The sequence below is a fragment of the Rhineura floridana genome, chromosome 1 (assembly GCF_030035675.1).
Source record: "Rhineura floridana isolate rRhiFlo1 chromosome 1, rRhiFlo1.hap2, whole genome shotgun sequence".
NCBI lineage: Eukaryota > Metazoa > Chordata > Lepidosauria > Squamata > Rhineuridae > Rhineura > Rhineura floridana.
Genome location: NC_084480.1, coordinates 81,275,514 through 81,300,164, shown reverse-complemented (window position 1 = coordinate 81,300,164; position 24,651 = coordinate 81,275,514). Strand labels below are relative to the sequence as shown.

Below are 24,651 nucleotides of genomic sequence, written 5' to 3'. Positions count from 1 at the left end.
GATTCCATAAAGGAAGCCACAGACCTGAACTTACAAGATCTGAACGGGGTGGTTCACCACAGATGCTCTTGGAGGTCGCCGATTCATAGGGTCGCCATAAGTCGTAATCGACTAGAAGGCACATAACAACAAAGTCTCAAACCGATAATGCAATATTATATGTTTGCAGTGGGACTTATTCCTAGGGTAAGTGTCCAGGATAGCAGTATTATCCTCTCCCCCTTTCTGTAACGGAATCTCCCCACACTCCTCCGTCAGCTGAACGTAACGCATTTTAACTCCCTAGAATGCGCTGTCAATCTAAAGTAGTTCCGTTCGCAAAGTGTAAAGACACTGGACGAGTATTGGACACTGTATATAGGTAGCTGCGCCCCTTTTGCTTTAAAGGCAGAGAGAGGCGTTCGACCGTGGAAAGAACACGACTTTCAATTGTCCATAGGAGAAACGATGAGAAGGCAACTTGAAGAACCAAACCCTCTTTTTAAGAAAACGTTAGGGCACTTGGGAACGTGCTGCAGACCTCCTGCCGACTAGTTGCCTCACGCGACTGAACAATGCCCCCCCCAACAACAACTCGCATTCAGCACTCCTGAGGCAGAAAGTGCGGCTTTAAGGAGTGGGAGCCGCTTTCCCCCTTTCTCCCCCTAGCCTAGAGGCATCACTCCTTCCTGACAGAAAGCCCCGAGTCCGCTTCAGCTACGAACACGGGCGCTGCTTCACCATTTGTAAGCACAGCCCTCAGAAGTCGGAGCAAGGGCTCATCCTGCAAACGGAGCAGCGCCTCAGGCTCCCTCTTCGCTGCCCCGCCTCCTGCCACAGTGTCAGCAGGGAGGGGCTGCTGAGCCTGGAGAGCCGCGTACGCGCAGGCGCTGGGGGCGCCTCGCAAATCCAACGGTAGCCCCTGCCTAACAGCTGAGGAGAAGGAAAAAATGGGCCGCTTCGCAGTCCACTCGTGCTGGCCGTTAGCGGTCCTGTGTCTCCTAGTGTGCCTCTGGGGGCACCTCCCAGGGGCCGCGGGCTTCAGGAAGAGAGGACCCACCGTGACCGCTAAGGTGACTATGGCCCCGTCGCCGGGGCCGCGGCAGAGACTGCGAGGGGTGGAGCAGTCCCGCTTGGAGAGCAATCCTCCTTTCTCTTTCCATTGCGGAGGGTAAAAGTTTTTCCTCGGCTAATTCCAAGTCTCTCTGCGCTATCTTCCTCCTAGGCCGCTTCTGCTAAAAGCAGGATGTAGGGAGTAGGGCTGAGATTGCAATCTTCAGCTTCTTTTCCTTCCTTCCTAGGCCTTTTAACATCTGCATGCGAAAAGTGTTGCTGTTGCATAGGAGCCCTGCCCGAAAAAAAGCTGGCCACCACCACCACATATGTATGTGTGCTTGTAACAATACCATCATCATAATATCATATTTATAAAAGGACTTGCTTCTCGCCTCCCTTTCTGGAGAGCGATCCTGATTAAAAATCACTGTGCTTGGGCTAGGCATGGCTGACGACACGCTTCATGTTGGATAAATTTGACACGCGTGAAAGGATCTGCATATCATCTGAGAACCATAGGCTGGACGTGAGCCTACGACTGATACAGTTCAGGATGCGTGGAGCAAGGTTCTATCCATCTAGGCTGGTGCTGCTAATTGTTAGATGCATGGCGTTTGCTTAGCCACACCACTTAATATTTTTACCAAAGAAAAATTATTGGGGATGAACTGACAGTTTTAAGGAACAACTCATTGATTACATTGTGGATGTGCAGATGTATGCAGGTATAACTTAATAAGAAACACCTATAGCAAGTCCCTATTAGCATACAATGGCTGATAGTAAACTAAAGGTTGCTTCAGATGTGGGAGTGACTTGAACTTTCGATCTCCACACTTTCAGATCCTATCTCAAGGGGAAGAGGTGCATATCTTGTAAACTGGTACTGATTTGCTTCGAATAATGTTTTCATGCCAAAAATGGGAAATATAGCAAAATCTTATGCAGGTCTACACATTTCCAGAAGGACAAAAGGGTTTCCCACTTCATACTGATGTGAATGAAGTTTGGAGTTAGGAGATGGTTATCTTCTGCCTTTGCCTAGGCCTTAGATTTTATATTGATAGATTTGGCTTGATCAATCTGTTGAAGGGCAATCTCATTTCTCATTACAGCACCGGACTGAGTGGAGAGGTTTAACCCTCATCACCAGCCCAGTGCTGTATCTACTTAAAATAATAATAGTGATGATGATGATGAATTTGTTGCCATCAGACTAGCTTAGAGATTGGATCAGGCCAGTGGGCCAAGGTTCAGCTGAGCTTGAAAGGATTGCCCAGAGGATCTAGTGGCTCCCTCACTCTTGCATTTGTGTTTTACCCTGCTGATATCATTAGTAGAAAGGGAACACTTGGATTGTACGGACAACTTGATTCTCTTTATAAATCTCTCAAGAAATTGAAGGATGATGTACTTAATAATAATAATGGATGAAACTTAATAACAAATAAATAGAATGTGATGTGCTAGAATAGAATGAATGTGAGCTCCTAATGAAGCACTCTCTCTCTTGTACAGATTTTGTTTGCTTATTGTCAGTTAATCTGCAGTGTGCTTTATACCACTGTTCTTCAACCGTGTTGTAAACCGCTCAGAGAGCTTTGGCTATGGGGTGGTATACAAATGCAGTAAATAAATAAATAAATAAACCTTGGATCCCCAGATGTTCTTGAACTACAACTCCCATCATAGCCAGCCAGCTTAGCCACTAGTCAAGGGATCATGGGAGTTGTAGTGCAACAACATCTGGGGAGGTTGAAGATGAAGAACATTCTCCCTCAGTATACCCTTGCTTGTACAACTCTTAAGGTAGAGCTAGATGTTGCAAGAGACACAGCTGCTGCTGCTGTGTTAATAATAATAATAATAATAATAATAATAATAATAATAAACTTTAATTTATTAGTTGCCTATCTGTCCAATTTTTGGACACTCTAGGCGACTTACAGCAGCAACAAGTACAATGTACAATACAATAAATACAACCATATTCATCAATTAAAACTAACATCAAAACATCAGTTAAAACATTACAAACTAATCTAGCTCAAAGTTCCTGTAGGCCTGCCTGAAGAGCCAGGTCTTTAACGCTCGTCGAAAACTCATCAGGGAGGAGGCATGTCAAAGATCGTAGGGGAGGGAATTCCAGAGGGTGGGAGCCACTACGGAGAACGCCCTCTCTCTGGTCCGCACCAGCCGAGCTGTTTTGGCCGGTGGGTCCGAGAGGAGATCCTGCGTGGCTGATCTTGTAAGGCGGCTCAATTGGTGATACTGGAGGCGGTCATTTAGATAAAACGGGCCAAAACCGTATAGGGTTTTAAAGGTCAATACCAACCCCTTGAATTGGGCCCGGTAAACCACTGGTAGCCAGTGAAGATCTATCAACACTGGAGTGATGTGTTCCCGGTGATGGCTATGCGTAATCAAGCGTGCCGCCGCATTCTGCACCAGCTGGAGTTTCCGGACTGTCTTCAAGGGTAACCCCACGTGGAGCGCATTACAATAGTCTAAGCGAGAGGAGACCAGGGCATGTATCACTTGCGGGAGAAGCTGTACAGGAAGGTAGGGTCGCAGCCTCTGTATCAGATGTAATTGATACCAAGCTGCCCGGCTCACTGCCGAAACTTGAGCTTCCATGGACAGCTGGGAGTCAAGAATGACCCCGAGGCTGCGGACCTGATCCTTCAGGGGCAATCTTACCCCGTTAAACACCAAGTCGATGTCTCCCAACCTCTTATCACCCACGAGTAACACCTCGGTCTTATCAGGATTTAGCTTCAGCCTGTTCTCGCCCATCCATCCACTAACGGACTCCAGGCATTTGGACATGGTCTCCACAGCCACCTCTGGTGAGGACTTAAATGAGAAATAGAGCTGAGTGTCATCCGCATATTGGTGACACTGCAGCCCAAAACTCCTGATGATGGCTCCCAGCGGCTTCACATAGATGTTAAATAGCATGGGGGAGAGGATAGAACCCTGTGGCACTCCACAAGTGAGAGGCCAAGGGTCTGAAACCTCATCCCCCAATGCTACCCGTTGGTACCTGCCTGAGAGATAGGAATGGAACCACCGTAAAACAGTGCCCCCATCCCTAATCCCTCTAGGCGGCTTAACAAGATACCGTGGTCGACGGTATCAAAAGCCGCTGAGAGATCCAGGAGGACGAGGAAGGTATATTCTCCCCTATCCAATGCCCTCCTCATATCATCTACCAGGGCGACCAAGGCTGTTTCAGTTCCATGTCCAGTCCTGAAGCCCGATTGGAATGGATCTAAATGTTTGATTCCTTCCTTTCCTTGTAATATCTAGTACAGGAATAGAGTCCTTGCGGCCCTCCAGATGTTGCTGAATTACAACTCTCAGTATCGCTGAGCATCAGCCTTGTTGGCTGAACTAAAGGGAATTCAAGTCCAACATCTGGATGGCCACAGGTTGCCTGTCCCTGTTTTGTTATAACAGTATGAAGTCATTGTTCTGTGTGATTCCCCACAGCTGCCACTGATATCCAGTGATGTGATGCAGTAAAATGCACAGAGCACTGATGTAATACTTATTTTCAGTATTTACATCCCATCTTTCTATAGACTATTCAAGGTGGCTTACAATAAAAATACACAATAATAAAAATAAGATATGAATAAAACCAATATATGTGTTGTATTATACACAATATTACCAGGACGAGGTGACAAGGACCCATGGTGGCAGCAGTTCCATGTCTCCTGTAACATCTAGTTCTGCTCTTATACACGATTATTGCACCAAAGTGCTTCTATATTCATCTATATATCAAATTGTGTTTTTTAAAAATTCTCTTAATGTACATCTCTTGAAATCTAGGGGACGTGTACATCGGCAACCAGAATATACATTGGATTTTTAGAAAAATCCTGTGTATAGCTGTTCCTCAGTTAGTTCAGTTAGAGCAAAGGCCACTGCAGTATTTGACAATCTACAGACTTTGATGGGGATTTCAGTTCTCTCATAGAAGTAGTCATTATAACGAATAGAGAGTTTCAGCAGGCATCCTGTCAGCATCAATTGATGCGGAACCCAGATTTTTCCTTTTAAATGGCCATTTAAGAGAAAAGCATGAAAAGATTAATGGATATATTTATGCTTCTTTCTAATATAATTTAACGTATATGTCTGTTTTTTAGCATATGCAATCAATTTGGCAGTATTTAACCATCTGTGGTTGTGAGCTCCAGGGCCCTACATCCGACCCTCAGTACTGAAATATGTTTTTGTCCTGAAAGCTGGATCATCTCACTGCTTTGCCACCTCTCCCTTGTGTCCTATTTTCCTGACATGTTCTATTCTGGAAGATGTGCTTTGGACAGTACACACTGAGATCAGACCAGTATAAATCATGCCTTAAATGCAGTAAAAGATTGACATTCTGGTATCACTTAACATAGACAATTTATCTCAATTTAATATTCCTCTGTGTTTTGTTTTCAAGGCAATAGATAGTCATTGAAGCTTAAATCCAGATCTGTGCATCATTTTATAAATAATAATAAAACATTATCAGAAATGGGTGAAATGGATTAGGTTGTGGGAGGTGCAGAACCTGTGGTCCTCCAGATGTTGGAGTATATCTCTAATCTCCCCTGCCCATGATGGCGGAAGCTGATGGGAATCCAAGAATATCTGGAGGGCCACTGGTTTTCACCCCTGGATGAGGTAGAGGGAAGAATTTGAGAGCAAGGTGACTATTTCATAGTTATCACATGGCACTAGCAGCACTCTTGAAAACTTGTTGCTTTTTTCTTACGTAATAAACTGCTGCCTCATTTCTTTAATGATGGGATACATAATACAGCAGGGTCAGATAAACATGCAAGAGAAGGAGATTTGAGGATGGCTGAATTCGGGATAAATGAATAGAATTAAAAAAACCTATTGTGAACAGAAGCATAGGTCTTTTTTTAACTGTTTTGAGTTAAAATGGCATTAAGGCTGCAATCCAATACATGTCTGTTCAGCTGTATTGAGTTCAATGGGTCTTACTCCCAGGTAAGTATGTACTGGATTGCAGCCTAAGTGTGTCTTGGGAGCCTAACTAGGTGTGATACTAGCATCACTTGCTGTTCTGTTTTAATTTTTTTCATTGCTAATAGCAATGCAAAACCCAGTAATATAAGGGGCTTTACCAGCCTACTGATTTTTTTTAAATTGATCTAAATTTATTTGTTTTTAAAATTTCATTGGTACTATGTGCTTCAACTTGTACCCCTCTAAAACATGACTGTTGATGCATTCCTTGTATGAAGTAAGAAATCATACCCATCTGATCTCCTAAAATTATTGTAATCACTCCCTCTAATAGTGAGCTCAGGTGGTTGACAGGATTGGAACCAAAATTGGGCAAATGAGAAGAAACAAGAAGGAGGATAACTTACACCTCCCCCAAACAGCCCAGCAAGGATTGAGCATGCTCAGTAGCCACAGAATGCTGAATGTTGGAAAAGAAAAACATTAAAACCAGGGAGGGAGGGAGGAGATTGAAATGGCCTAATTGAGCTCCTTACAGCTTTATAGTATCACAAAGGTTATGACTGGATACCTGAATAGGACCACTGCAGTATTTTGTTGTAGGTCCCACTTTTCCTGAATTCTTAATTCCACCTGACATTTCCTCTCAAAAGGCTTTATCACCCAAGAGAGATTTGAATATATGAATAACCAGCTGAATAAAACACATTTTCTGGATATAGCCAGACATTTCTTATCTGTGGGTCTTACCTGATGTTTCTTTACATGATCTCATATCCAGAGATGGTTGAAAGATTACATGGAGGAAAGAAAGTGGCTGGCTTGCATGTGTAAATTGGGCCTTAGCTTCCTATTTGTCAGAATTGGTGCCACCCAAATCACTAGCTTCATTCTATTTGAAGAACTTTTGAAAGAAAAAAAAGCCACCAGAAACTATCTATCTGATTATGGGTAGTTTCTTTATTGCAATATTGGAAATAGTGAAACTGAAGAGGTTATGTGGAGAAAGAATAGCATTTTTTAAATGATCTGTACAAATGTTTCATTGTTTATTATCTTTGAAAGCAAAGACTTTGTAAATTTCATGGTAAACATAGAGATACGTATACATACAAATGGGCTGGCTCCCAAGGTGTCTTTATGTTCATGTTCTTTGATCCAGCAGAGACTCCTGTAATCATAATGAGGAAGGTTATTACTTCGCTGATTTCCTCCATAAAAGTACTCCAGAAAGCTGAGGAAGCAGCATGGAAGGTGACCCAGAGGGGCTACAGGGGCAAGACAGAATGGGGAAAAGGTGCCTCCCTCCCCTTTCCAATTGTGAGAACCTCTACTGGATCAAAGGCCCTTGCGGGCACCGACGAACATCTTCCAAGAATAAAAGGGTACCTTTGGATCCTGCCCAACTTATTTCATGCATGAATGGTATTCTGTGATATTTTCAGTGATTTTATTTTTGAAAATTTGTAGGTATTCTTTGATATACAGATTGGCGGCAAAGACGCTGGCAGAATTGTAATTGGTTTGTTCGGAAAAGTAGTACCAAAGACTGTAGAAAACTTCGTTAAACTAGCAACTGGAGAAGTAAGAGCTTTTAAAAAAATGTTTTGGACATATAGTGAAAAGACAGCTTTAGTTATTTATTAAAAGTATAATGTGCATATATTCATGCAGTACAGCATTTATTCTGCTTGCCACCCTTATTATGGGACGTGTTCTATCACACTCTGGGGAGGCTAAAAACAGGAGCCCCAGCCCTCCTCTTCAGTGTGCAGTTGGGACAGGGATTGTCCTTGTGAGTTGTGCTGCACACAGAAGCACAGTTAAGATATGTGAATCTCCCCACAGCTACGGGTGGCTGCTTCGTCTCTGAATAATGGAGGTATTTGGAGTACCCTTTTCCTCAACATAAAACAAAGTTCAGTCTTTTGGAGTTAATACCAGAAATTGCTTTCTAACGGATGTCAAAAGTGGATCAGACCAAAGGCCTATTTAGTTCAGCATCCTGTTCTTACAGAGGCCAACCACGTGCCTGTGGGAACTTGCAACCAGGATCTGTGAGCAACAAGACTCTTGCCACTTGTGATTCTCAGTAACTGGTATACAGAGGCATGCTGCCTCCAACAATAGAACATATCCATCAGGGCTAGTAGCCCTTGATATCCCGGTTCTACATGAATGTCTGTCTTTGAAAATCATCCAAGTTGGTGGCCATCATTATATCTTCTGGAAGTGAACTCCATAGTTTAACTACAGTATGCACTGTGTGAAATAGTACTTCCTTTTTGTCTGCCGGGAATCTTCCAACATTGTTTCATTAGATGACCTTGGGTTCCACTACTATGAGAGAGGAAGAAAAAGATCTCTTCCACCATGCAGAACCGTTTACACCTCTGTTATGTTCCCCCCATCCTTACTTGCCTTTTCCCCCCTAAACGTAAAACTCCCAGATATTGTAATCTTTCTTCATAGGGGAATTGCTCCACCCACTTGAAGCATTTGGGTTGCTCTTTTCTGAACCTTTTCCAGTTCTACAATACCTTTTTTGAGGTGAAGAAACCAGTATTGAACACAGTATTACAAATGGCCAAAATGACCAAACTAACCACTTGCTGTTAGGCTTCTTACATAGTCACACAATGATTTCAATAACAACATTATAATATTGGCAGCTTTATTGCTCAGATTGCTTTGCAACCATGCACCAAAAAAACCAAAGCCTTACCCTTCAGCTCCAGAGATGCTGAGTCTGGGCAATTGGGCAATTTGTTCAACTCTGTTCTGGCAGCTTCTCCACTTTCTGTTTATGTTATCCTTAATTGAGAAAGTCTTCCTATCTGCCTTCTCTTGTATCCCAAATTTGCTCTAAGAAGTTCAGGGTGGCAGGTGTTGCACTGTTAACCTTTCTTTCTGTCACTTGTTTTTTTCATTATAGTGTATAGCATTTTGCTGACCTACAATTGTGTTATTCTGAATTTTGTCTCTTAGAAAGGCTTTGGCTATAAAGGAAGCAAATTTCATCGTGTAATCAAAGATTTCATGATTCAAGGAGGTGACTTCACAGCTGGAGATGGCACTGGGGGTAAAACTGGTTTATTTTATTAATGAATTTTATTCATAAAGTAGGGGCTTTTTCTCTGCACACTTTTCATACCAACCCCACCCATCCAGGGACTCCCATCTGCCCCAGGACTCCCAAATGCTTGTGCATGCCCACACAGGGACTCTCTCTCACACACACGGACTTCCAAACAGCTAGCTCCCATGAGTTGCCAAGTGTCCTTTTTTCCTCCCACCCAATGGGTGACCAAGCTTCCGCCTCTCCCCTTAGACCTGTGAGGAGGATGGAGGCAGCTGGCTGAGGAGAGCGACAAAGGGACAGTGGGAGTGGCCAGGGCACCACCTCAGCAACTGTCCTGCTCTCCCACCACTTTCCTCCTCCTTGCCTTCCACTGCTGAGGCTGTCAGTGAGGTGCAGGTAGTAGCAACAGCAGAGCAGAATGGTTGATGAGGAGCTACGCTGGGCTGCCCTGACTGTTCCTGGCTCTCCCAGGCCGCCTCACTCTGCCACCTTGCTTACTTAGCCACCTGATGTCCTCGCTTGCTAGACTGCCATCTTCACTTTCCTCATGCCTTTGCCACGCTTGCCTCAAGCCCGGCACGTCCCCCCCGCCCCATGGATTGCTGCTGTCATGCTGCATGGCATTGTGATGGCTTACAAAAGATATTATATGCATAGATAAATAGAAATTAAAAATATACAGAAGTCTGTACTTAAATTGATGTCAGTGACAAAGTCCAAGAAAGATATACTAGTACAGTATTCACTAATAGGCAAAAACACCTTGCTGGTTAAGAATGTACTTATAGCCAACAGATAATTTTTATCAAACCTTAAAAAGCAGGGAAATTGGGCAGCTACAGGGAATGCACCAGGAGAGCAGGAGACCTGACCTCCTCTTTGAGATATTGTACTGCCCTATAAATTTGTAAAAATGCAAACACCATTTGGGTTGGTTTTTCACAGTCCAATCCACTTCCTGTGTAGCTTGGAAGAATTTGGTAACATCTGCCTCTGAGCATATTTTTGCCTATTAGTGAATTTCTCTGCTTTTTTATCCGGGAGGTAATAAATGGGATCCACTGCAAGTTTGCTGAGAATGGACTGATCATTTGCTTGCTTGAGTTCAGTCCTCTGCAGTCATGCTTAGGATAGGTGAAACTGATCATGGGGAAGGAGGTGAAGAGGGAGGGCTGGAGTGAGCAGGAGAGAAGGGAGGAGGAGGGGAGAGGGGAGGAGAAAGGCACGTCTGATCAGTGGCAAGCTTATTGAGTTTAATGGGATTTATTCCTGGGCAATCATGCTTAGAATAGGTAAAATTGACCATGATGGGGAGGAGATTGGAAGGGGAGGGGTAGGGGTGGGAGGAGCAAAGGAAGGGGGAGGGAGGGGAGGGCAGATTTGATCATTTGCATGCTTTTTGAGTTCAGTGGGATTTACTCCATGCAGTCATGCTTAGGATAGTGAAAGTGACATGAGAGAGGGGCAGGGGGAGAGAGGGGAGGGGTAGGGAGGAATGTGGAGGGGGAGGGAGGACAGGAGATTGGGTGAGTGGGCACTGGGCAGAGGGGAAGCCCTTTGCTTTCCAAAAGGAAAACATTGTGAACTGTATCATTGTTTTTCAGGGTTCCCCCCACCTTTTTATCTTACAGCAGGCACCTGTAGTCTCCCACCCAAATTTAAACCAAAGCTGTCCCTAGCCATATCCACACCAGACGTTGATTCCACTTTAAACAGTCATGGCTCTCCCCAAAGAATCCTGGGAAGTGTAATTTGTGAAGGATGCTGAGAGTTGCTAGGAGATGCCCCATTACTCTCATAGAGATACAATCCCCAGAATTGGGGCTGACTGTTAAACCACTCTGCTCACCGGAGCTCTGTCAGAAGAAAAGAAGTTTCCTATCAACTCTCAGCACCCTTCACAAACTACACTCTCTAGGATTCTTTGGGGGGAGCCATGACTGTTTAAAGTGGAATCAACTTCTGGTGTGGGTGTGGCCACCTGATTAGCTAAGCCAAACAGCTGTGAGTCTGGCTCTTAGAACACTGACAGTTGGTTCTTACTGAGCATGTCCATGCTTATCATTGATTCCATTGTTAAATTTCTTAAATTAATTAAAAATTAGCCAGGCATTTTTTAAAACTTTTAAACTGTAGAAGGTAAAGGTCAGAGTATGGGGCAAGGTCAGTAATAGGATTACAGGTACTCTGTGAACAAGGCTGATTTTTAATTAATTTCAGCAAATTATGAGACCACTGACAGAAAAAGTTGAACAGGGGTCTAGATGTTTTTCCTCGTTTTACACTTTGAACTCTCGATTCTCTCTTGAGTGCTTGTGTATCACCATGAAAGCTTAAAGGGTTGTTAAACAAGCATTTCTAACTTCAGGACTATAAGTTTTGTAAGGTTTTGTTTCGAAATGATCTTATGGGAAGCATCAGAATAGCATGGGGGTATTTTCAGTTTAACATTGCGGAATGCAAAAAATCCATGCTGGCTATAGTGTACAGCCACTCCTGTGGCTGTGCAATTACAAATAAAAAACTATGAAAACTATAATATGCAATAATTATTATAATCTAAAATTTAGAAAAAATCAAAACAGATAAGACTTTGGCCAAACTCATCACTTGCAATTAGGCTTCTTACATAGTGGGTTCTCTGTTGCTAACTGATCAATAAACAACCATCCGTCAGCATGTGTAAACAGATCATTTTATTGTAACATAGGTATGGTTAAGGAACACAATTGTTCTGGGATTAAATATGAGAGAAATATTTCTATCTTGAAGCAGCTGCCAAGAAGTTCTCCTTTTCCTCTCCAAAACCTTTACCCTGTAAGTAGATATGTTCAGCCTTGGCGCTTGGAATTAGATCCAGTTGTATTCAATCCTCACCACCCTTATGTGGGAATAAACCCAATTGACTATGTCTGCTTCTTACTACTTACTGCAGATCAGCCATCATAGTCTTAATGGTGCTGAATCTGGATGTAAAAATGCTACATGAGGCAGAGAAGTAGCCATATTGTTCTGATTCAGCAAATGATAAAGGTTTATTTAACACCTTTAAGGGCTAATTTAGTACAGTAAGCAAGAATTACATTGTCCTGTTTTAGAGGTTAATTAAATGTGGAGACAAACACCTGCATTAGGTCCCCTGCTTAGATCTTGAAAAGAACATCCAGTTGGGTGTTCCACTCATGGCTTCCAACACAACATTTCTCAACCTAATAGGGGGACATAGATAGTGCAGAACAGGTGTTGGCAGGGCCGGCTCAAGACAAAGGAAGAATAGTGCCTCCTTACATGTACAAAAGACAACCAAACTGACAGTTGACTATTCAATGTTATTGAGTCCTTTGCTGCACCTGAGGACAGCTTGCTATCTTAGGGGCTACAAGGTAGGCCACATTGTGTACACTGCTTTGTCCATCCTGCGCCCTCAGCATCTGCTTTCTGAGGTGGTTGCCTTGCTCTGCCTAATGGTAGGGATGACCCTGGGTACCGTCAGCTTTGCTACTGCCAGTAACCTGTTTGGGAAGCATGCTGAGACCTGAATCCATTCCCCTTCTTTCCCATCCCGTACATGATCAGTTATACATGATGGCTTATATAGGATGCATGATATTGTGATCACAAACTTGGATCTGGGCCAGGATAGTATTAAATCACCTTAGGAAAATGCAAAATTCCCTCCCCCCAACCCCCCAGAAATTTTAATAGAAATATTTACAAGGGTATCACCCCAAAGATCTTCATTGACTTCTCCCATTGCTGTAATGCACAAGCTGCAGCCTCAATTAACCTTCATGATTTGTTGGTGCTGGGAAAGGAGGATACAACAAGAGTGTCAGTGCCTAGTTACACTGCATGCTGGGATTCCTGCCATTGTTATACAATTAGCATAAATCCTGGCAGCTGATACAGCAGCCTATCTGGAACGTTTTCTGTAGCTGCCTTGATGGTGGAAGCTGTTTAGGGGGCTCTGCAGCTTCAGGTGTTGAACTGCAGTCTAAAGCTTTTAAAACAAATTTGCCTTTACTAATTCTTTTTTATGCTTATTTGTGGGTTTTTTGTTATAAATAGTGAACATTTTCAAATTAAAAAATTCTAAAAAAGAAAATGTGTTTAAAAAATTTGCTTCTTCTGAACAGAATGTTTTGTTTTGCAGGAATGAGCATCTATGGAGATAGGTTTCCTGATGAAAACTTCAAACTGAAGCACTATGGTATTGGATGGGTCAGTATGGCTAATTCTGGCGCAGATACTAACGGCTCCCAGTTCTTCATTACTGTGACAAGACCTGGCTGGTTAAATGGAAAGCATGTAGTATTTGGGAAAGTCATTGATGGAATGGTAGGTTAAAAATAACTATATTGGTTTTGTTCATTAATTGGAAACAGTGCTTTGACTATAGCAGGGATAGCTAGCCTATGGTCTGCATCCAGCCCCCGAAAGAGGTTTTTTGTCCTTTTCCGTATTTCAGTTTTTATTTTTATTTATTACTTATTGTTCCCACAGGTCCTTTACTGTGAAACTGTGATTCTAAAAGGTTCCTTGTGGCCCTCCAAGACCCCCCAGTACATTATTTTAATGACCATTTGCATGGGTACTCTGATTGTGATACCACAAGGTTTTATGATCTCCTCAGGTTCTGCAAAATTTGATATTTTAAAAAATGGCCACATCTACTTTGACATATCTCCTGGAGGGTTGATCATGGGTCAATGGGGGCCCCAGCCTGAAAAAAGGTTTTAGCCACTTCTTGACCGTAGATTGCTATTTATTTTTAAAAGCATGCCTAGAACTCTACTTCGGATCTGCTGTACAGTCTCTGCTTTATAGGCCCTTAACGTTATTTAATATTATTCCTTATGTTATTTAATATTACTCTTTTTAATGCATAGTTTATTGGTTTTTTATATTTTTTTGTAACAAGCATGAACATTAAAAGGGGGGAAAACAGAGCAGTAAAACATGTCAAGTCATATTACCATTAAGAAAATAAGACATGTTTTTAAAAACAGAGAAAAGAAAAAAATGAATAAAAATAAGTAAATAAATAAAGAGAGAAGGGGTTAAATAGGGAAGGAGAAGGGAAGGGAGGGAACAGGTTGTGGCGGAGCCTCACATGGTGTACTGATTATGCAAACAGCTCCAAGTAGGAGTCCCAGATCACAGAGTACAGTATTTGTGTTCTTTATGCCTCTGAGTAAAAGTAGCTTTTTCATCTGTTTCAAGGGAAGAAAGGTCCTCTGACCACTGAGCAATCTGGGGAGCCATTCGAACTTTCCAGTGCTGTAAGACCAGTTGCTTGGCTATTAAAAAAGAATACAGGGTCCACCTACAGTGTCCCTCTGTCAGATTTTAGGACATTGGGATATAATGAAGTATAGCATGATCTGAAAATTTTAAAGACATTCCTAGGACTAGGTAATGCAAATAAGGACTTCTGCCCTACAGGTCATGTGCTGCCCCATCTCACCACAATGCCAACATGCACAAGTAGATGTAATATGCGTCTGACAGAGGTGATGGGGGTGTGCAGTAAGCCCCCAAAACAAGATTCTGCTGGCTAAGACGTAGCCTAAAGTCCACAGAACAGAATCTAAACTGAGCTTTTAGGAGGGAAACGTTATTCCTTCTTAAGATGTGTATGCACATATCACAAAAGTGGAGATGACGCATAAATGCACACCAGGCAGCTAGCTACTAGTATTCATGCTTTGCTAACCTTCAGGATAGACTGCTGTAATGTATTCTTTGTGGCACTACCTTATGAAAGACTGCTCAGAAATTGCGGCTGGTTCAAAATAGCTGCCAGGTTATTAACTGGTGCCAGTTGTTGCAAACATCTCGCTGATACTTGGACAACTTCACTGGCTCCTGGTGTGGGGCCAAGCATAATGAAAAGTGCTGGTGCTTGCCTTTAAAGCCCTACACAGCATGGTGCTTGGATACCGGAATGGGCTGTTGGTCTCACCTGAAAGGTGGTTTTCCCAGGTATCATGCTGTCAGGTGGGCTGTAGCATCACTTAGCATCCAAAGGCAGGAATGCACTGGAGTCAAGGCTTGAGCTGCTCCTTCTGGTCCTCACTCCAATCCATTCCAGATGAGATCATCACAGGATTTCTTCCATCACTCAAATGTCTGGCATTACAGCACATAAAAAGCACAGAGAAAGGCAAAACAAAGAAGCAGCAGCAATAACACATGCAAGTAGAGCAACAGAACCTTCTCTTATGAAACACAAGTACAATAAGAACAGCTTTAGCAGAATCAGCATAAGAACATACCGTTAGAAAAAACATAATCAAATAGGCAGCCAACACCAATAGGGAAGGCCCTAATGGCATGATAACTGGAAAAACAATCTTTCAAGTGAGATCAATGGTCCATTTTCCCTGGGTAGCATGTCACCAGGTGGGATATATCAAAGCAGACCCAGCAGTGAGGGTCCACCTGCGCTGCCTAATCATGGGAAACCAATTGTTGTAAAACATGCCTTCCAAAGGAAGCATCAGCAGAGGCATAGCAATCTATTTTATAATGCTTAATGAAAGAATTAGATGAAGACAATACAGTGGCCCTACAAATATCCATGAGAGAAGCATTAGTGGCAAAAACAGCTGTAGTATCCGCTGACCTTGTGGAGTTTGCTGTGATGCTATGTGGCACTGGGAGCTTTAGAGACTCATAGGCCAGAACAATATAGACTTGTAGCCAACATAATAAGCTAGAAGCCAATACTTTCCTCCCCAATTGTTGTAAACCTCCCAGAGAGCTTTGGATATGAAATGAATGCTAACTTAGTCAAACAGCTGTCTTGGGTATGAGCAAGGTAGACTTTGAGGGCTGTACGCACGTCGAGAGAATGCAAGGCCTTCACCAGCAGATGTCCCAGATTGGGACAAGAAGATAGTAAAATGATGGCCTGGTTACTATGAAAAGCAGAGTTCACTTTATCACTTTAAATGATGGATCAGTGTGTAAAATAACGAGTCCTTATGAAACACACACAAAAGAAGAGCCATGGACAAAGCCCCCAGCTCCAACACCTGCTGTGCCGAGCTGATGACCATGAGAAAGAGCATTTTGAAAGAGGGAATTTGCAATGACACAGTCTTCAGAGGCTCGAAAGGTGGGCGCTGCAGAGCTTGCAGAACCTTGTGTAGACTCTACGAGGAAAAACAGTGAGTTACAGGTTGTGAGGGTATGGCTGCCCCCTTCAGAAAATGTTTGATGAGATGATGTGATCCCAGGGAAGCTTGAGATAAGTTTGAAAGACACAACTGAAAAGATGGCAGAGACATACTGGTGCGGGGTGGTAGGTTTCAACCCCATCTTCAGCCCCTTATGAAGAAAATCAAGGACTTGCTGTACAATTGCTCTAGAAGGATGAACCACAGGGAACACACCAACTGGAAAACAATGATCATGTGCTTTAGTAGACTTGGATGGTAGAAGCCCACCTAGAAGTCAGGATAGTATTGACGACCTCTTTGGAAAACCCTGAACTGGTTAGCTGGTGCTGCTCTAACACCAGGTTGTCACACTCAACAACTTTGTGTCTGGATGACAAATTGGCCCCGGAGACAGAAGGTCCGTTCTTGCTGGTAGTCTCTACGGATCCATGGCAGATATGCTTAGGAGATCTGAAAACCATGGCCAGTACAGGGTTAGAAAAACCAGCTGGGCACGTGCCTGATGAAGCTTCTGCAGTGTCTGACCCAACAATGGCACAGGAAGTTGTTTGGCCAAGATGCCAAGAGGGTGTCGACAGTTCTTCTCATGTTTTTCACCTCATGAAGAACTATGGAAGCTGAGCATTCTGGCTTATAGTGAACGGACCCAGAGCCAGCGGGCCAAACTGGCATTGCAACTTGTGAAACACTTCAGGATTGAGCCTCCATTCCCATGGTGCTACTTGCTGCCTCCAGAGCTGTGACATTCAGTTTGCCAAGCTGTCTCAACGACAGTAGATTATATTCAACTCAACTGAATGTGAGAGTGGACTACACCTGCAGATTCAGAGATCGAGTGTCCAACTGACTGTTCAAATGCATTTTCATGCTGGTGTTGGTTCAGACAAGAATGTAAGTCAGCCAAAACTTCTGATGAAATGCAGCAAAGCTAGATGCTCCACTCTTTACTCTAACCAGTTGATGCTGTGAGCCCCCTTGGATGCAGTCCAAGTGCCCCAGAAAAAGTTGGAATTGCAATGGGCCCCCTATCCCAACATGCTGGCATCTATTGTGATCAGGGTCCTCTTGGGCTCTTGGAATGGGGCCCCTCTTTGAAGATTCTGAGACAACATCCACAATTGGAAGGAGAACTGCAGAAACAGAGACAGAGCTACCTGTGTCTGGAATTGGCAATGTCCAGCTAGAAGGGCAGAAATGCCCGCTGAAGCAGGCAAATAGGATGGCAGCCCCAAGAAATGATTTGGAGGGTTGACATGAACAGATCCAGAGCCTTTGTCAGGAGTATTGCATTGGCCACCTTCTGTGACATCAGAACCTTGTCATGTTCATTTTTGAAGAATTCTGGTCTGTTGACAGGTAAGCCATATCTCAAACAGTATCCAACATGGATTCCAGGTGCTGTAGCCATTGAGTTGGGGAGAGATGACTCTTCTCCAAGTTGTTCAAGAAGCCATGGTCCCTCAGGACTACGAAAGTAATCTGAAGATGTGCAGATGCCTGGACAAAACTATCTGCCTGCACCAGCAGATTGTCTAGGTACTGGTAGATATGGATACCCTGGAAGTGGAGATGTGCCACCAGGGTAACCATAATCTTTGTAAACAGGCTCAGAGCTGATGAGGACCGAACAGCAGGGCATGGTTCTGGATGTTAGCCAGGCCAAGTGCGAACCTTAGGAACCTTCTGTGAGCTGGAAATATTGGCATATGCAGATATGCCTCTGCAGATGGATCTAGGCCAAGAACACCCCCTCCTGAAGCACTTCCACAATTGATTCCAGGGACTCTATTTTGAAGCACTGATATTTCACCAACTTGTTCAGGAACTGAGGTCTCAGATGGCCCACCACAAGTGGTGTTTCTTGGGAAACATGAATAAGACAGAGTAAACTCCTGAGCAAAATTTGTCCATATTCATTGGTTCTATTACTACTATTTCCAGGAAATGGTGAATAGTCTCTACCATAAAAGCTTGTCTCTAAGGAGTTGCACAAAGAAAGGAGAGACCTGCATGGTGGATGTTGTTGAAATTCTATTGCGCACCTGTGGATCACTGAGTCCTTTTCCCAAGGGGTCCATTATAAGCTGTTGCCAGGCACCTGAAAAGTGAAGAAGTCTGCCTCCCAGTATTAGCATTGCTGATGACCACACCTTCTGGCAGACAAAGACTCGCTTCACTTTCCCACAGGCTGGTTTTGGGAGTATTCCTGGAAGTGTTGCTTATTCCAGTACTTCTGTGAAGAGTGGTAGTCATGGCCCCTTCCCTGGCCCATACCCCATAATGGTATGGTATGGTGTGAACCTGTGCAAATCTGTTGATCATCTCTCTTAACTGTGGCCAACACAGGCTCTCTCTTTTTATCAGGTCCACCAATATAGCCTTGAGAGACTCATCTCTGAACAGTAGGGTGCCTGTATTAGGGTGCTGTTGAAAGGTTGATCCAAGTGACGGAGCCAGAGGGTCTGCAAAGCCACCACTCCAACCAACATGGCATAAGCTGTGACTTGTGCTGCATCAAGGGTTACATCAGCCACAAAGGCAGCCACACTGTGTTAATTTCAGCAAACTCTTCCTCACCCTATCTGCAACCTTGGGAAAGAAAAAGAAAGCATATTGCACCATTTAAGCTGTGCCCATTGAAGAATACCATATTACATCTTGAGCAATCAAGTCCTGAATTTGGGATGCATGCACACACTAAAACTGGAGGGAGAAAGCACATCAGGTGGTTTGTCCTTCCACTGCTTGGCTACAAGAACTTGTACCTTCAGTGAGGCCCAAAGAAAATATTTAGTCCTGCAGGCATCTTTGTCAGTGTCTCTGTAAGTCTTACCCTCATGTCTTTGTCTGTCAACTGTCTGAATGCACTTTCCCTGTTTCTTACCATGGGTCACTCTCACATCTTCCCATTTCTTAGATTTGGATTTGCTTACAGGATCCTTTGCTGCTTTTGTGTCCAAATCTTTTTTGTGTAATGCATTTGAATCTGAGATTCCTTTCCCTAATTTTGTGCTTAATTCTGATACATGTGGGATCTTCCTCTTTTGGATTTCTCATGCTGCAGATGCAAAACAAAGCACAGTTAGTAGCACCAGCATATAACATTCCAAATACAATTGTGCTTTCATTTGTACCATGTCAGGGAGTTTCACCAGTGAACACCCTGTTGGCAGAGCAATTGCTCTGGCTTCCTTGTTACTTAGCTTATCAAGGACTGTGTGCAATAACACATTTGCATCAGTGCCTGAATTTGCACACACAAAGTGTGACAATGAAGAAAGCAGCTCCCTGTTGGAATCAGGGCTTTGCAACTTGTCCATTTGTATGCAGATGGCATCAGAAACCAGCTGCTGTTTTGGAAGCCAAATTGTATTAATTTTCAAAGTAAATTCAACGTCTGGATAGACTCTTCCTGAAGCTAGAAGCTCTATACTTTGAGTCTTGTTTTGATCCAAAGGCTGTTTGCCAGCAAGAGATTGTTCCTTAGGAAAAGAATGTTCATTAGCAAGAGACTGTGGTGTAGTAGACCCAAGGGAAGCATTCAAATCCATATTTCTTTCCATGGAAGTGGGCACATCTTGTGTGTTTTCAAGCAACTCTGAAGCATTTAAGCAAGGGCCTGCACTTTCAGAAGATGCTTTTGTATGTTCCTCTTTAAGAACATTAATAGGACTTTGGCTCAAAGACAGGAGCCCTCGTGGTTTCAACTGTTTCTTTTTCCTTTTGTGCCAAAGAAGGTTTTGCACTGTGATCCATGACACCCTGTTTTAGGAGAGAATCGTCTCCCCCCGTAGCTACAGAATTTGTACCAAAGACCTCTGGTTTTTGCAGGCTGGATTCATATGAAAAACCCAAGCCTGGTTTACTGGCCGCTGTTCCCAGTTCCCAAGTGGTGGCCTCCACATTCATTCTGCCCCACAAAGCTGGCGCTAACATTGACACAGTTGTGACTGGAGCAGCAGGAACTGGGCAGCCCTAGGTTCGATCATGAACATCTTGTATGGTCTGCCTCTGCTCTTCTGAGCGAAGCTGGATAGGAGCAAGGGGGGCAGTAGGGGGGGAAACAGAAGCAGAGGGGGAAGGGGCCATGTCAGGAGCCTGTGTCTGTGCCCTCCTGTTTAAAGGATTCAGCAAAACTTCAGTGGGTTGCTTGTGAAATTGATCCATATTTTCTCCCAAATTTCTAAGCATGGACCAAAGCTGATTACAGAAGGGATCCCCAAAATCCACCAGTTCATTCCCCTGTCGGGTTTGAGTAGGGCCTTGTTGGGAGGGAGAAAAGTTGCTGTGATTGTTGCTGGAGTTATTGAACCCAGATCTCCTGTCTCCTCCTGTTGATGTGAAATTACCCCGATTGGAACCAGGGGCCAAAAAAGGGCGATAGTTTCCTCTTGCCTGGGGTCCCCGATTTGCATTGGGTACAACAGATGAATGAGGCCCCTGATTGGTATATGTGACAGTTTGAATTGGCTCAAGCTGAACCTTCTTCGGTGTAGTGGCAGCTTTTTGTCCCCCTCCAACCTCTCGAAGGAGCTCAGAGACTTGTGAAATAGCTACACTCAATTCTCACCAAGTAACACCTTCAAGATCCATTCTCCCTATTGCTAACTTCGTTTGAGCATTTAACCCCATGTGTACAGCTTCCAGAAATTCTCTATCATTATACTCATAGTGGCCATCTTCCCGAAGCCTGACATGCAAGGAATTTCTTCCGATTCCCATAAACGTCTGGGCTTTCCCCTACACCTTGACTCTCCATAACATATGCCTTTAACACATTCATCCCCAGCAACAGAGCCTTAATCACAATTCTCATCCAATCATACACATGTCTTGCATTCCCCATTCTGAATGTTGCCTCAATGGACGCTGCATCCTGCTCCGTGGCACAATATCTTGCCACTTGCATTAAACCTTGAGCATCAGCAGTAGAATACATTTCATCTGCCCTAGTTAACCACATCAAAGCTGTGTCCTTGTTCAAAGAACCCAAACTATCAGCCACTGCCTTTGCCTGGGGAGGGGACCAACATACAGTCTCTTGGACAATTTATTACGAGCTGGTCTCATCCCAGTGGTTTCCACCACATTTTTCACTATAATGGGTGCAAGTACCTGTGACTCCTTCCATTCAGGATTTAAAGGAGCAGATGATACAGCCTCTAACCACCAGGTGTTCAGCAGTTAATTTTGCCCTGGTACATTCATCCTTTTCTTTTTTCAACTCCTTACGAGCTATTTCAGCCTGAATTAATGCATCATCTCTCTCCTTCTCCATTTGTCTTAAAGAAGAAGCCCATCTGATTTTTTCTGCTACCATATTCATTCGTTCACTGCCAAAATTGTCACAATCATTTCTCCATCCTTCATTCAAATCTACCCGTTCATTATCAAAAGCCTCTCTTCCTTTTTCCAGTGCCTCATTCAAATTACTTTTCTCTCTGGCAAAAATCTCTCGTTTCTTTTTCAGTGCCTCAGTCATGGAAGCGCTCTATTTCAAATTTCTCATTCAAACCCTCACAATCATTTTTCCCTTTTCTTTTAACTCCAAACACTCTTTTTCAAAGGCTTCCTCTGCCTGAGCCAACTTACTCCTTGACTCCTGACTTTTCTTGCGTTCTTCCTCTAACAAATCTGACAAATCCTGACATGCATTACAAAGTCCCCAAGCAGCTGCAGCACTTTTCTTTGATTTGGATGGCCTGCACTCTTTGCGATATCCCGCATAGGCCTCAGTCATGGTTTTCATAGGGTCATCTGTCTTAAAACAATCATCATCCCACACACACCTTCCTTTCTTAATCACCCATTCTCTAATTTCGATAGGCACTGTACTGGACTCATAAAGCGTTTTATTCCCTCCATGGCTACCACTTCTGCCATAGCTTAGAAATCCCCAACTCCAAAAGCCAAATGCAAAGAATGAAGCAGTGCACACACAAAACAACCAAACCTAGTTTCAAAATAAGTTCAGGTATGAGCCACCTTCAAATGCCACATTCCCAAATCAAGTCACTTATGAGTAAAGCTGTTGTCACCAGCTTTTTTCTCCCAAATTGACTCCTTCCCAGTGCAAATCCCGTTTCCACCTTTTCCAAGTACCTAGCCCCATCGGCTCAAAATACTTTTAAGGCTTCGTTCCCCAGGACGTTGTGGAAGGGGAGGGAGACAATGGAGGGGGGAAACACAATTATTATCAAGGGCTTTCAAAATGGATGGGACCCAGTTTAGGGAACCCACTTAGTAGCTTCTGGCCACTAATGGGTTAACCTTCTCTCCAGTATCAACTTTGGCTAATTGCTGTGCCACAATCACAACCACCATGTGCCAAAGCTTTGTTGCCAGGGACAGAAGGAGAGGGGGATAACAATGTGCCAGGGAATTTCTATGCCTTAACCTCTGGATTTACCACAGCATTTAAAGGATATTTCCCCACTCACTTTAAAACAAGAGACAGCAAAACATAGTAAGAAAGAAAAGGAAATCACAGACATTCCAGACACATTCAAAACTTGGCTACCTGTTTCCCTGGATTGCAGGACTGTTCACATGTTACTTTGTTCCTGCAACCCTTGCTGCTCACTTGATTCTCCACCAGTTTGTTATGACATGTGCTCTTGGGAACCTGAGTGTGTGAATTTGCCACCCTCATGTCCCATGAAACACACCTCCTTGAGAGGAGGGGATCTTTTTTTGCTAGGGATAAAACAAGCGCTTTGCCCTGAAATTGGCCTAAATGGTGTATCTATTTATCCCAAGAAATGCAGGTCCAAACCAAAATAAAGCAAAGCTTTCTTTTATCGAAAGAGTAGAAAAGCATTACAGAATTACTTGGGTGTGTGGCAGCATAATATCCTAACCCATTCATAACTTTAAAGTTAAGAAATCAAAGGACCCTATTACTATAAGAGGTGAAAGGTAGGACAGATTACCTATCCTATGCCCGGAGTGGGCAGTTGAATACAGCTGAAGCTATGTGGAAGAGCTCTGATCCAAAACCAGGAAGGAATCTCTTGGTCTCAAGGTTTTGCACCGAGACCCAGAGTCTCCCAGGTTCTCTCCCTGCAGTCCTTGATGCGTTCCTTGAGAGCGTCGTACATGTGTGTGGGAGCTCTGATGTTCCTCAGCCCCCCTTCCTCTTTCTTCCTCTCCTCTTTTTTTCACCTTCAAGCCTCAGTTTTAAAAGACTTTCCTCTCTCCCCCTCCTGCCAAGGAGGGTATGAAAGTCTGGTGATGTTGTGTATGTGTGTGTGTATCTCTAACTGACTCTGAAAACTAAGGCTCCTAACAAACAATGGGATTCACTGTGGGTGAGGGAAATTTGCCAAAGAACCAGATAACATTTATGCAGAACATTTATGCAGTTAGTTCTTTTTGTGTCTTAATTTTGCCACTGTTCGCACAAAACCTCGTGGGAAAGTAACCAGCCATACCATTAGGTGTGGGTGTGGGGTGGGAACTGTAGTTTAGCAGGCTCCATGGCCCTGCTTCGTAACAGCATGGATTCCCTAATTAACAGAGTGGCAGCACATGAAGCCTGTATAGAATAAGCAGTCACATCATGGGTCTTTTGCAGAGCAAAGTCCAACCTCCACTCAGAGGCAACCTTAAATCAAGCATCCCCCTCTTTTGGAAGAAGGGATTTCAAGACCAGACTCAAAATGGGCACATCCACCCCCAGGACTTTTAGCAGGCTCATGAACTCCAGATCCAACTAATAATACTTTTTGCTTTTAAGCTTTCAGTAAGTTTTTAACAACTATTATGTATGTCTCTGTTTGGCTTTTAATGTATTGATGAGTTTTAGGTGTTATTGACTATTTTATCAGGTTTATTAATGTAAGTTGCTTTGAGTCACTTTGGTGAGAAAAGCATCTAACAAATACAATGATGATGATAATAATAATGTCAGAAGAAGGTCTTCCATGGGGGGGGTAGGTGTGCCCATGTAGTGGACCCGCCTGGCAGCAGTTTGATTCTCAGCATTCTTAGATTTAGATGTAGATTTGGAGGGCACCTGCTTGGATATCTTGCACTTGGGCACCTTGTGTCTATGCATGCACTGCACAGGCAAGGTTTGAGAGGGAGCCTTCTGTGTCACCTCACAGGGCTAATCAGTAAGATCCACAGGTCCAGCTGGAAAAGCCATGCAGAACAATGGACACTGTATCACTATATGAATATACACACACTGTAGAGGGATGCAGTATCCAAGAATCAACACCCACACAGTGGGGGAGGGGTTGCAATGGATATACAGAAGCCAAACACACATACACATACATGGGGGTGGCAGTGAAGTTTCTGAGCCACTGGGGAAAAAAAGATCAAAAATTGAACTGG

General features: G+C 43.6%; 1 protein-coding gene across 6 annotated transcripts in view; it reads left to right on the top strand.

Annotated features, from left to right (window-relative positions):
- The first annotated feature begins 459 nt into the window (after positions 1-459).
- Positions 460-24,651, top strand: part of PPIC (peptidylprolyl isomerase C) — a 28,159-nt gene continuing 3,967 nt past the window's right edge. Inside the window, exons 1-7 of one of the 6 annotated variants that reach the window (XM_061624937.1) lie at positions 969-1,052; positions 1,281-1,760; positions 7,202-7,424; positions 7,510-7,623; positions 9,028-9,121; positions 13,275-13,459; positions 23,885-24,052. In XM_061624937.1, the coding sequence (XP_061480921.1) occupies positions 7,287-7,424; positions 7,510-7,623; positions 9,028-9,121; positions 13,275-13,459; positions 23,885-23,998 (645 nt within the window). In that variant the 5' untranslated portion in view covers positions 969-1,052; positions 1,281-1,760; positions 7,202-7,286 and the 3' untranslated portion in view covers positions 23,999-24,052. Of the gene's footprint in view, positions 1,053-1,280; positions 1,761-7,201; positions 7,425-7,509; positions 7,624-9,027; positions 9,122-13,274; positions 13,460-23,884; positions 24,053-24,651 lie in introns of all 6 variants that reach the window. The other 5 variants (XM_061624918.1, XM_061624946.1, XM_061624954.1 and 2 more) reach the window with 5 other exon arrangements.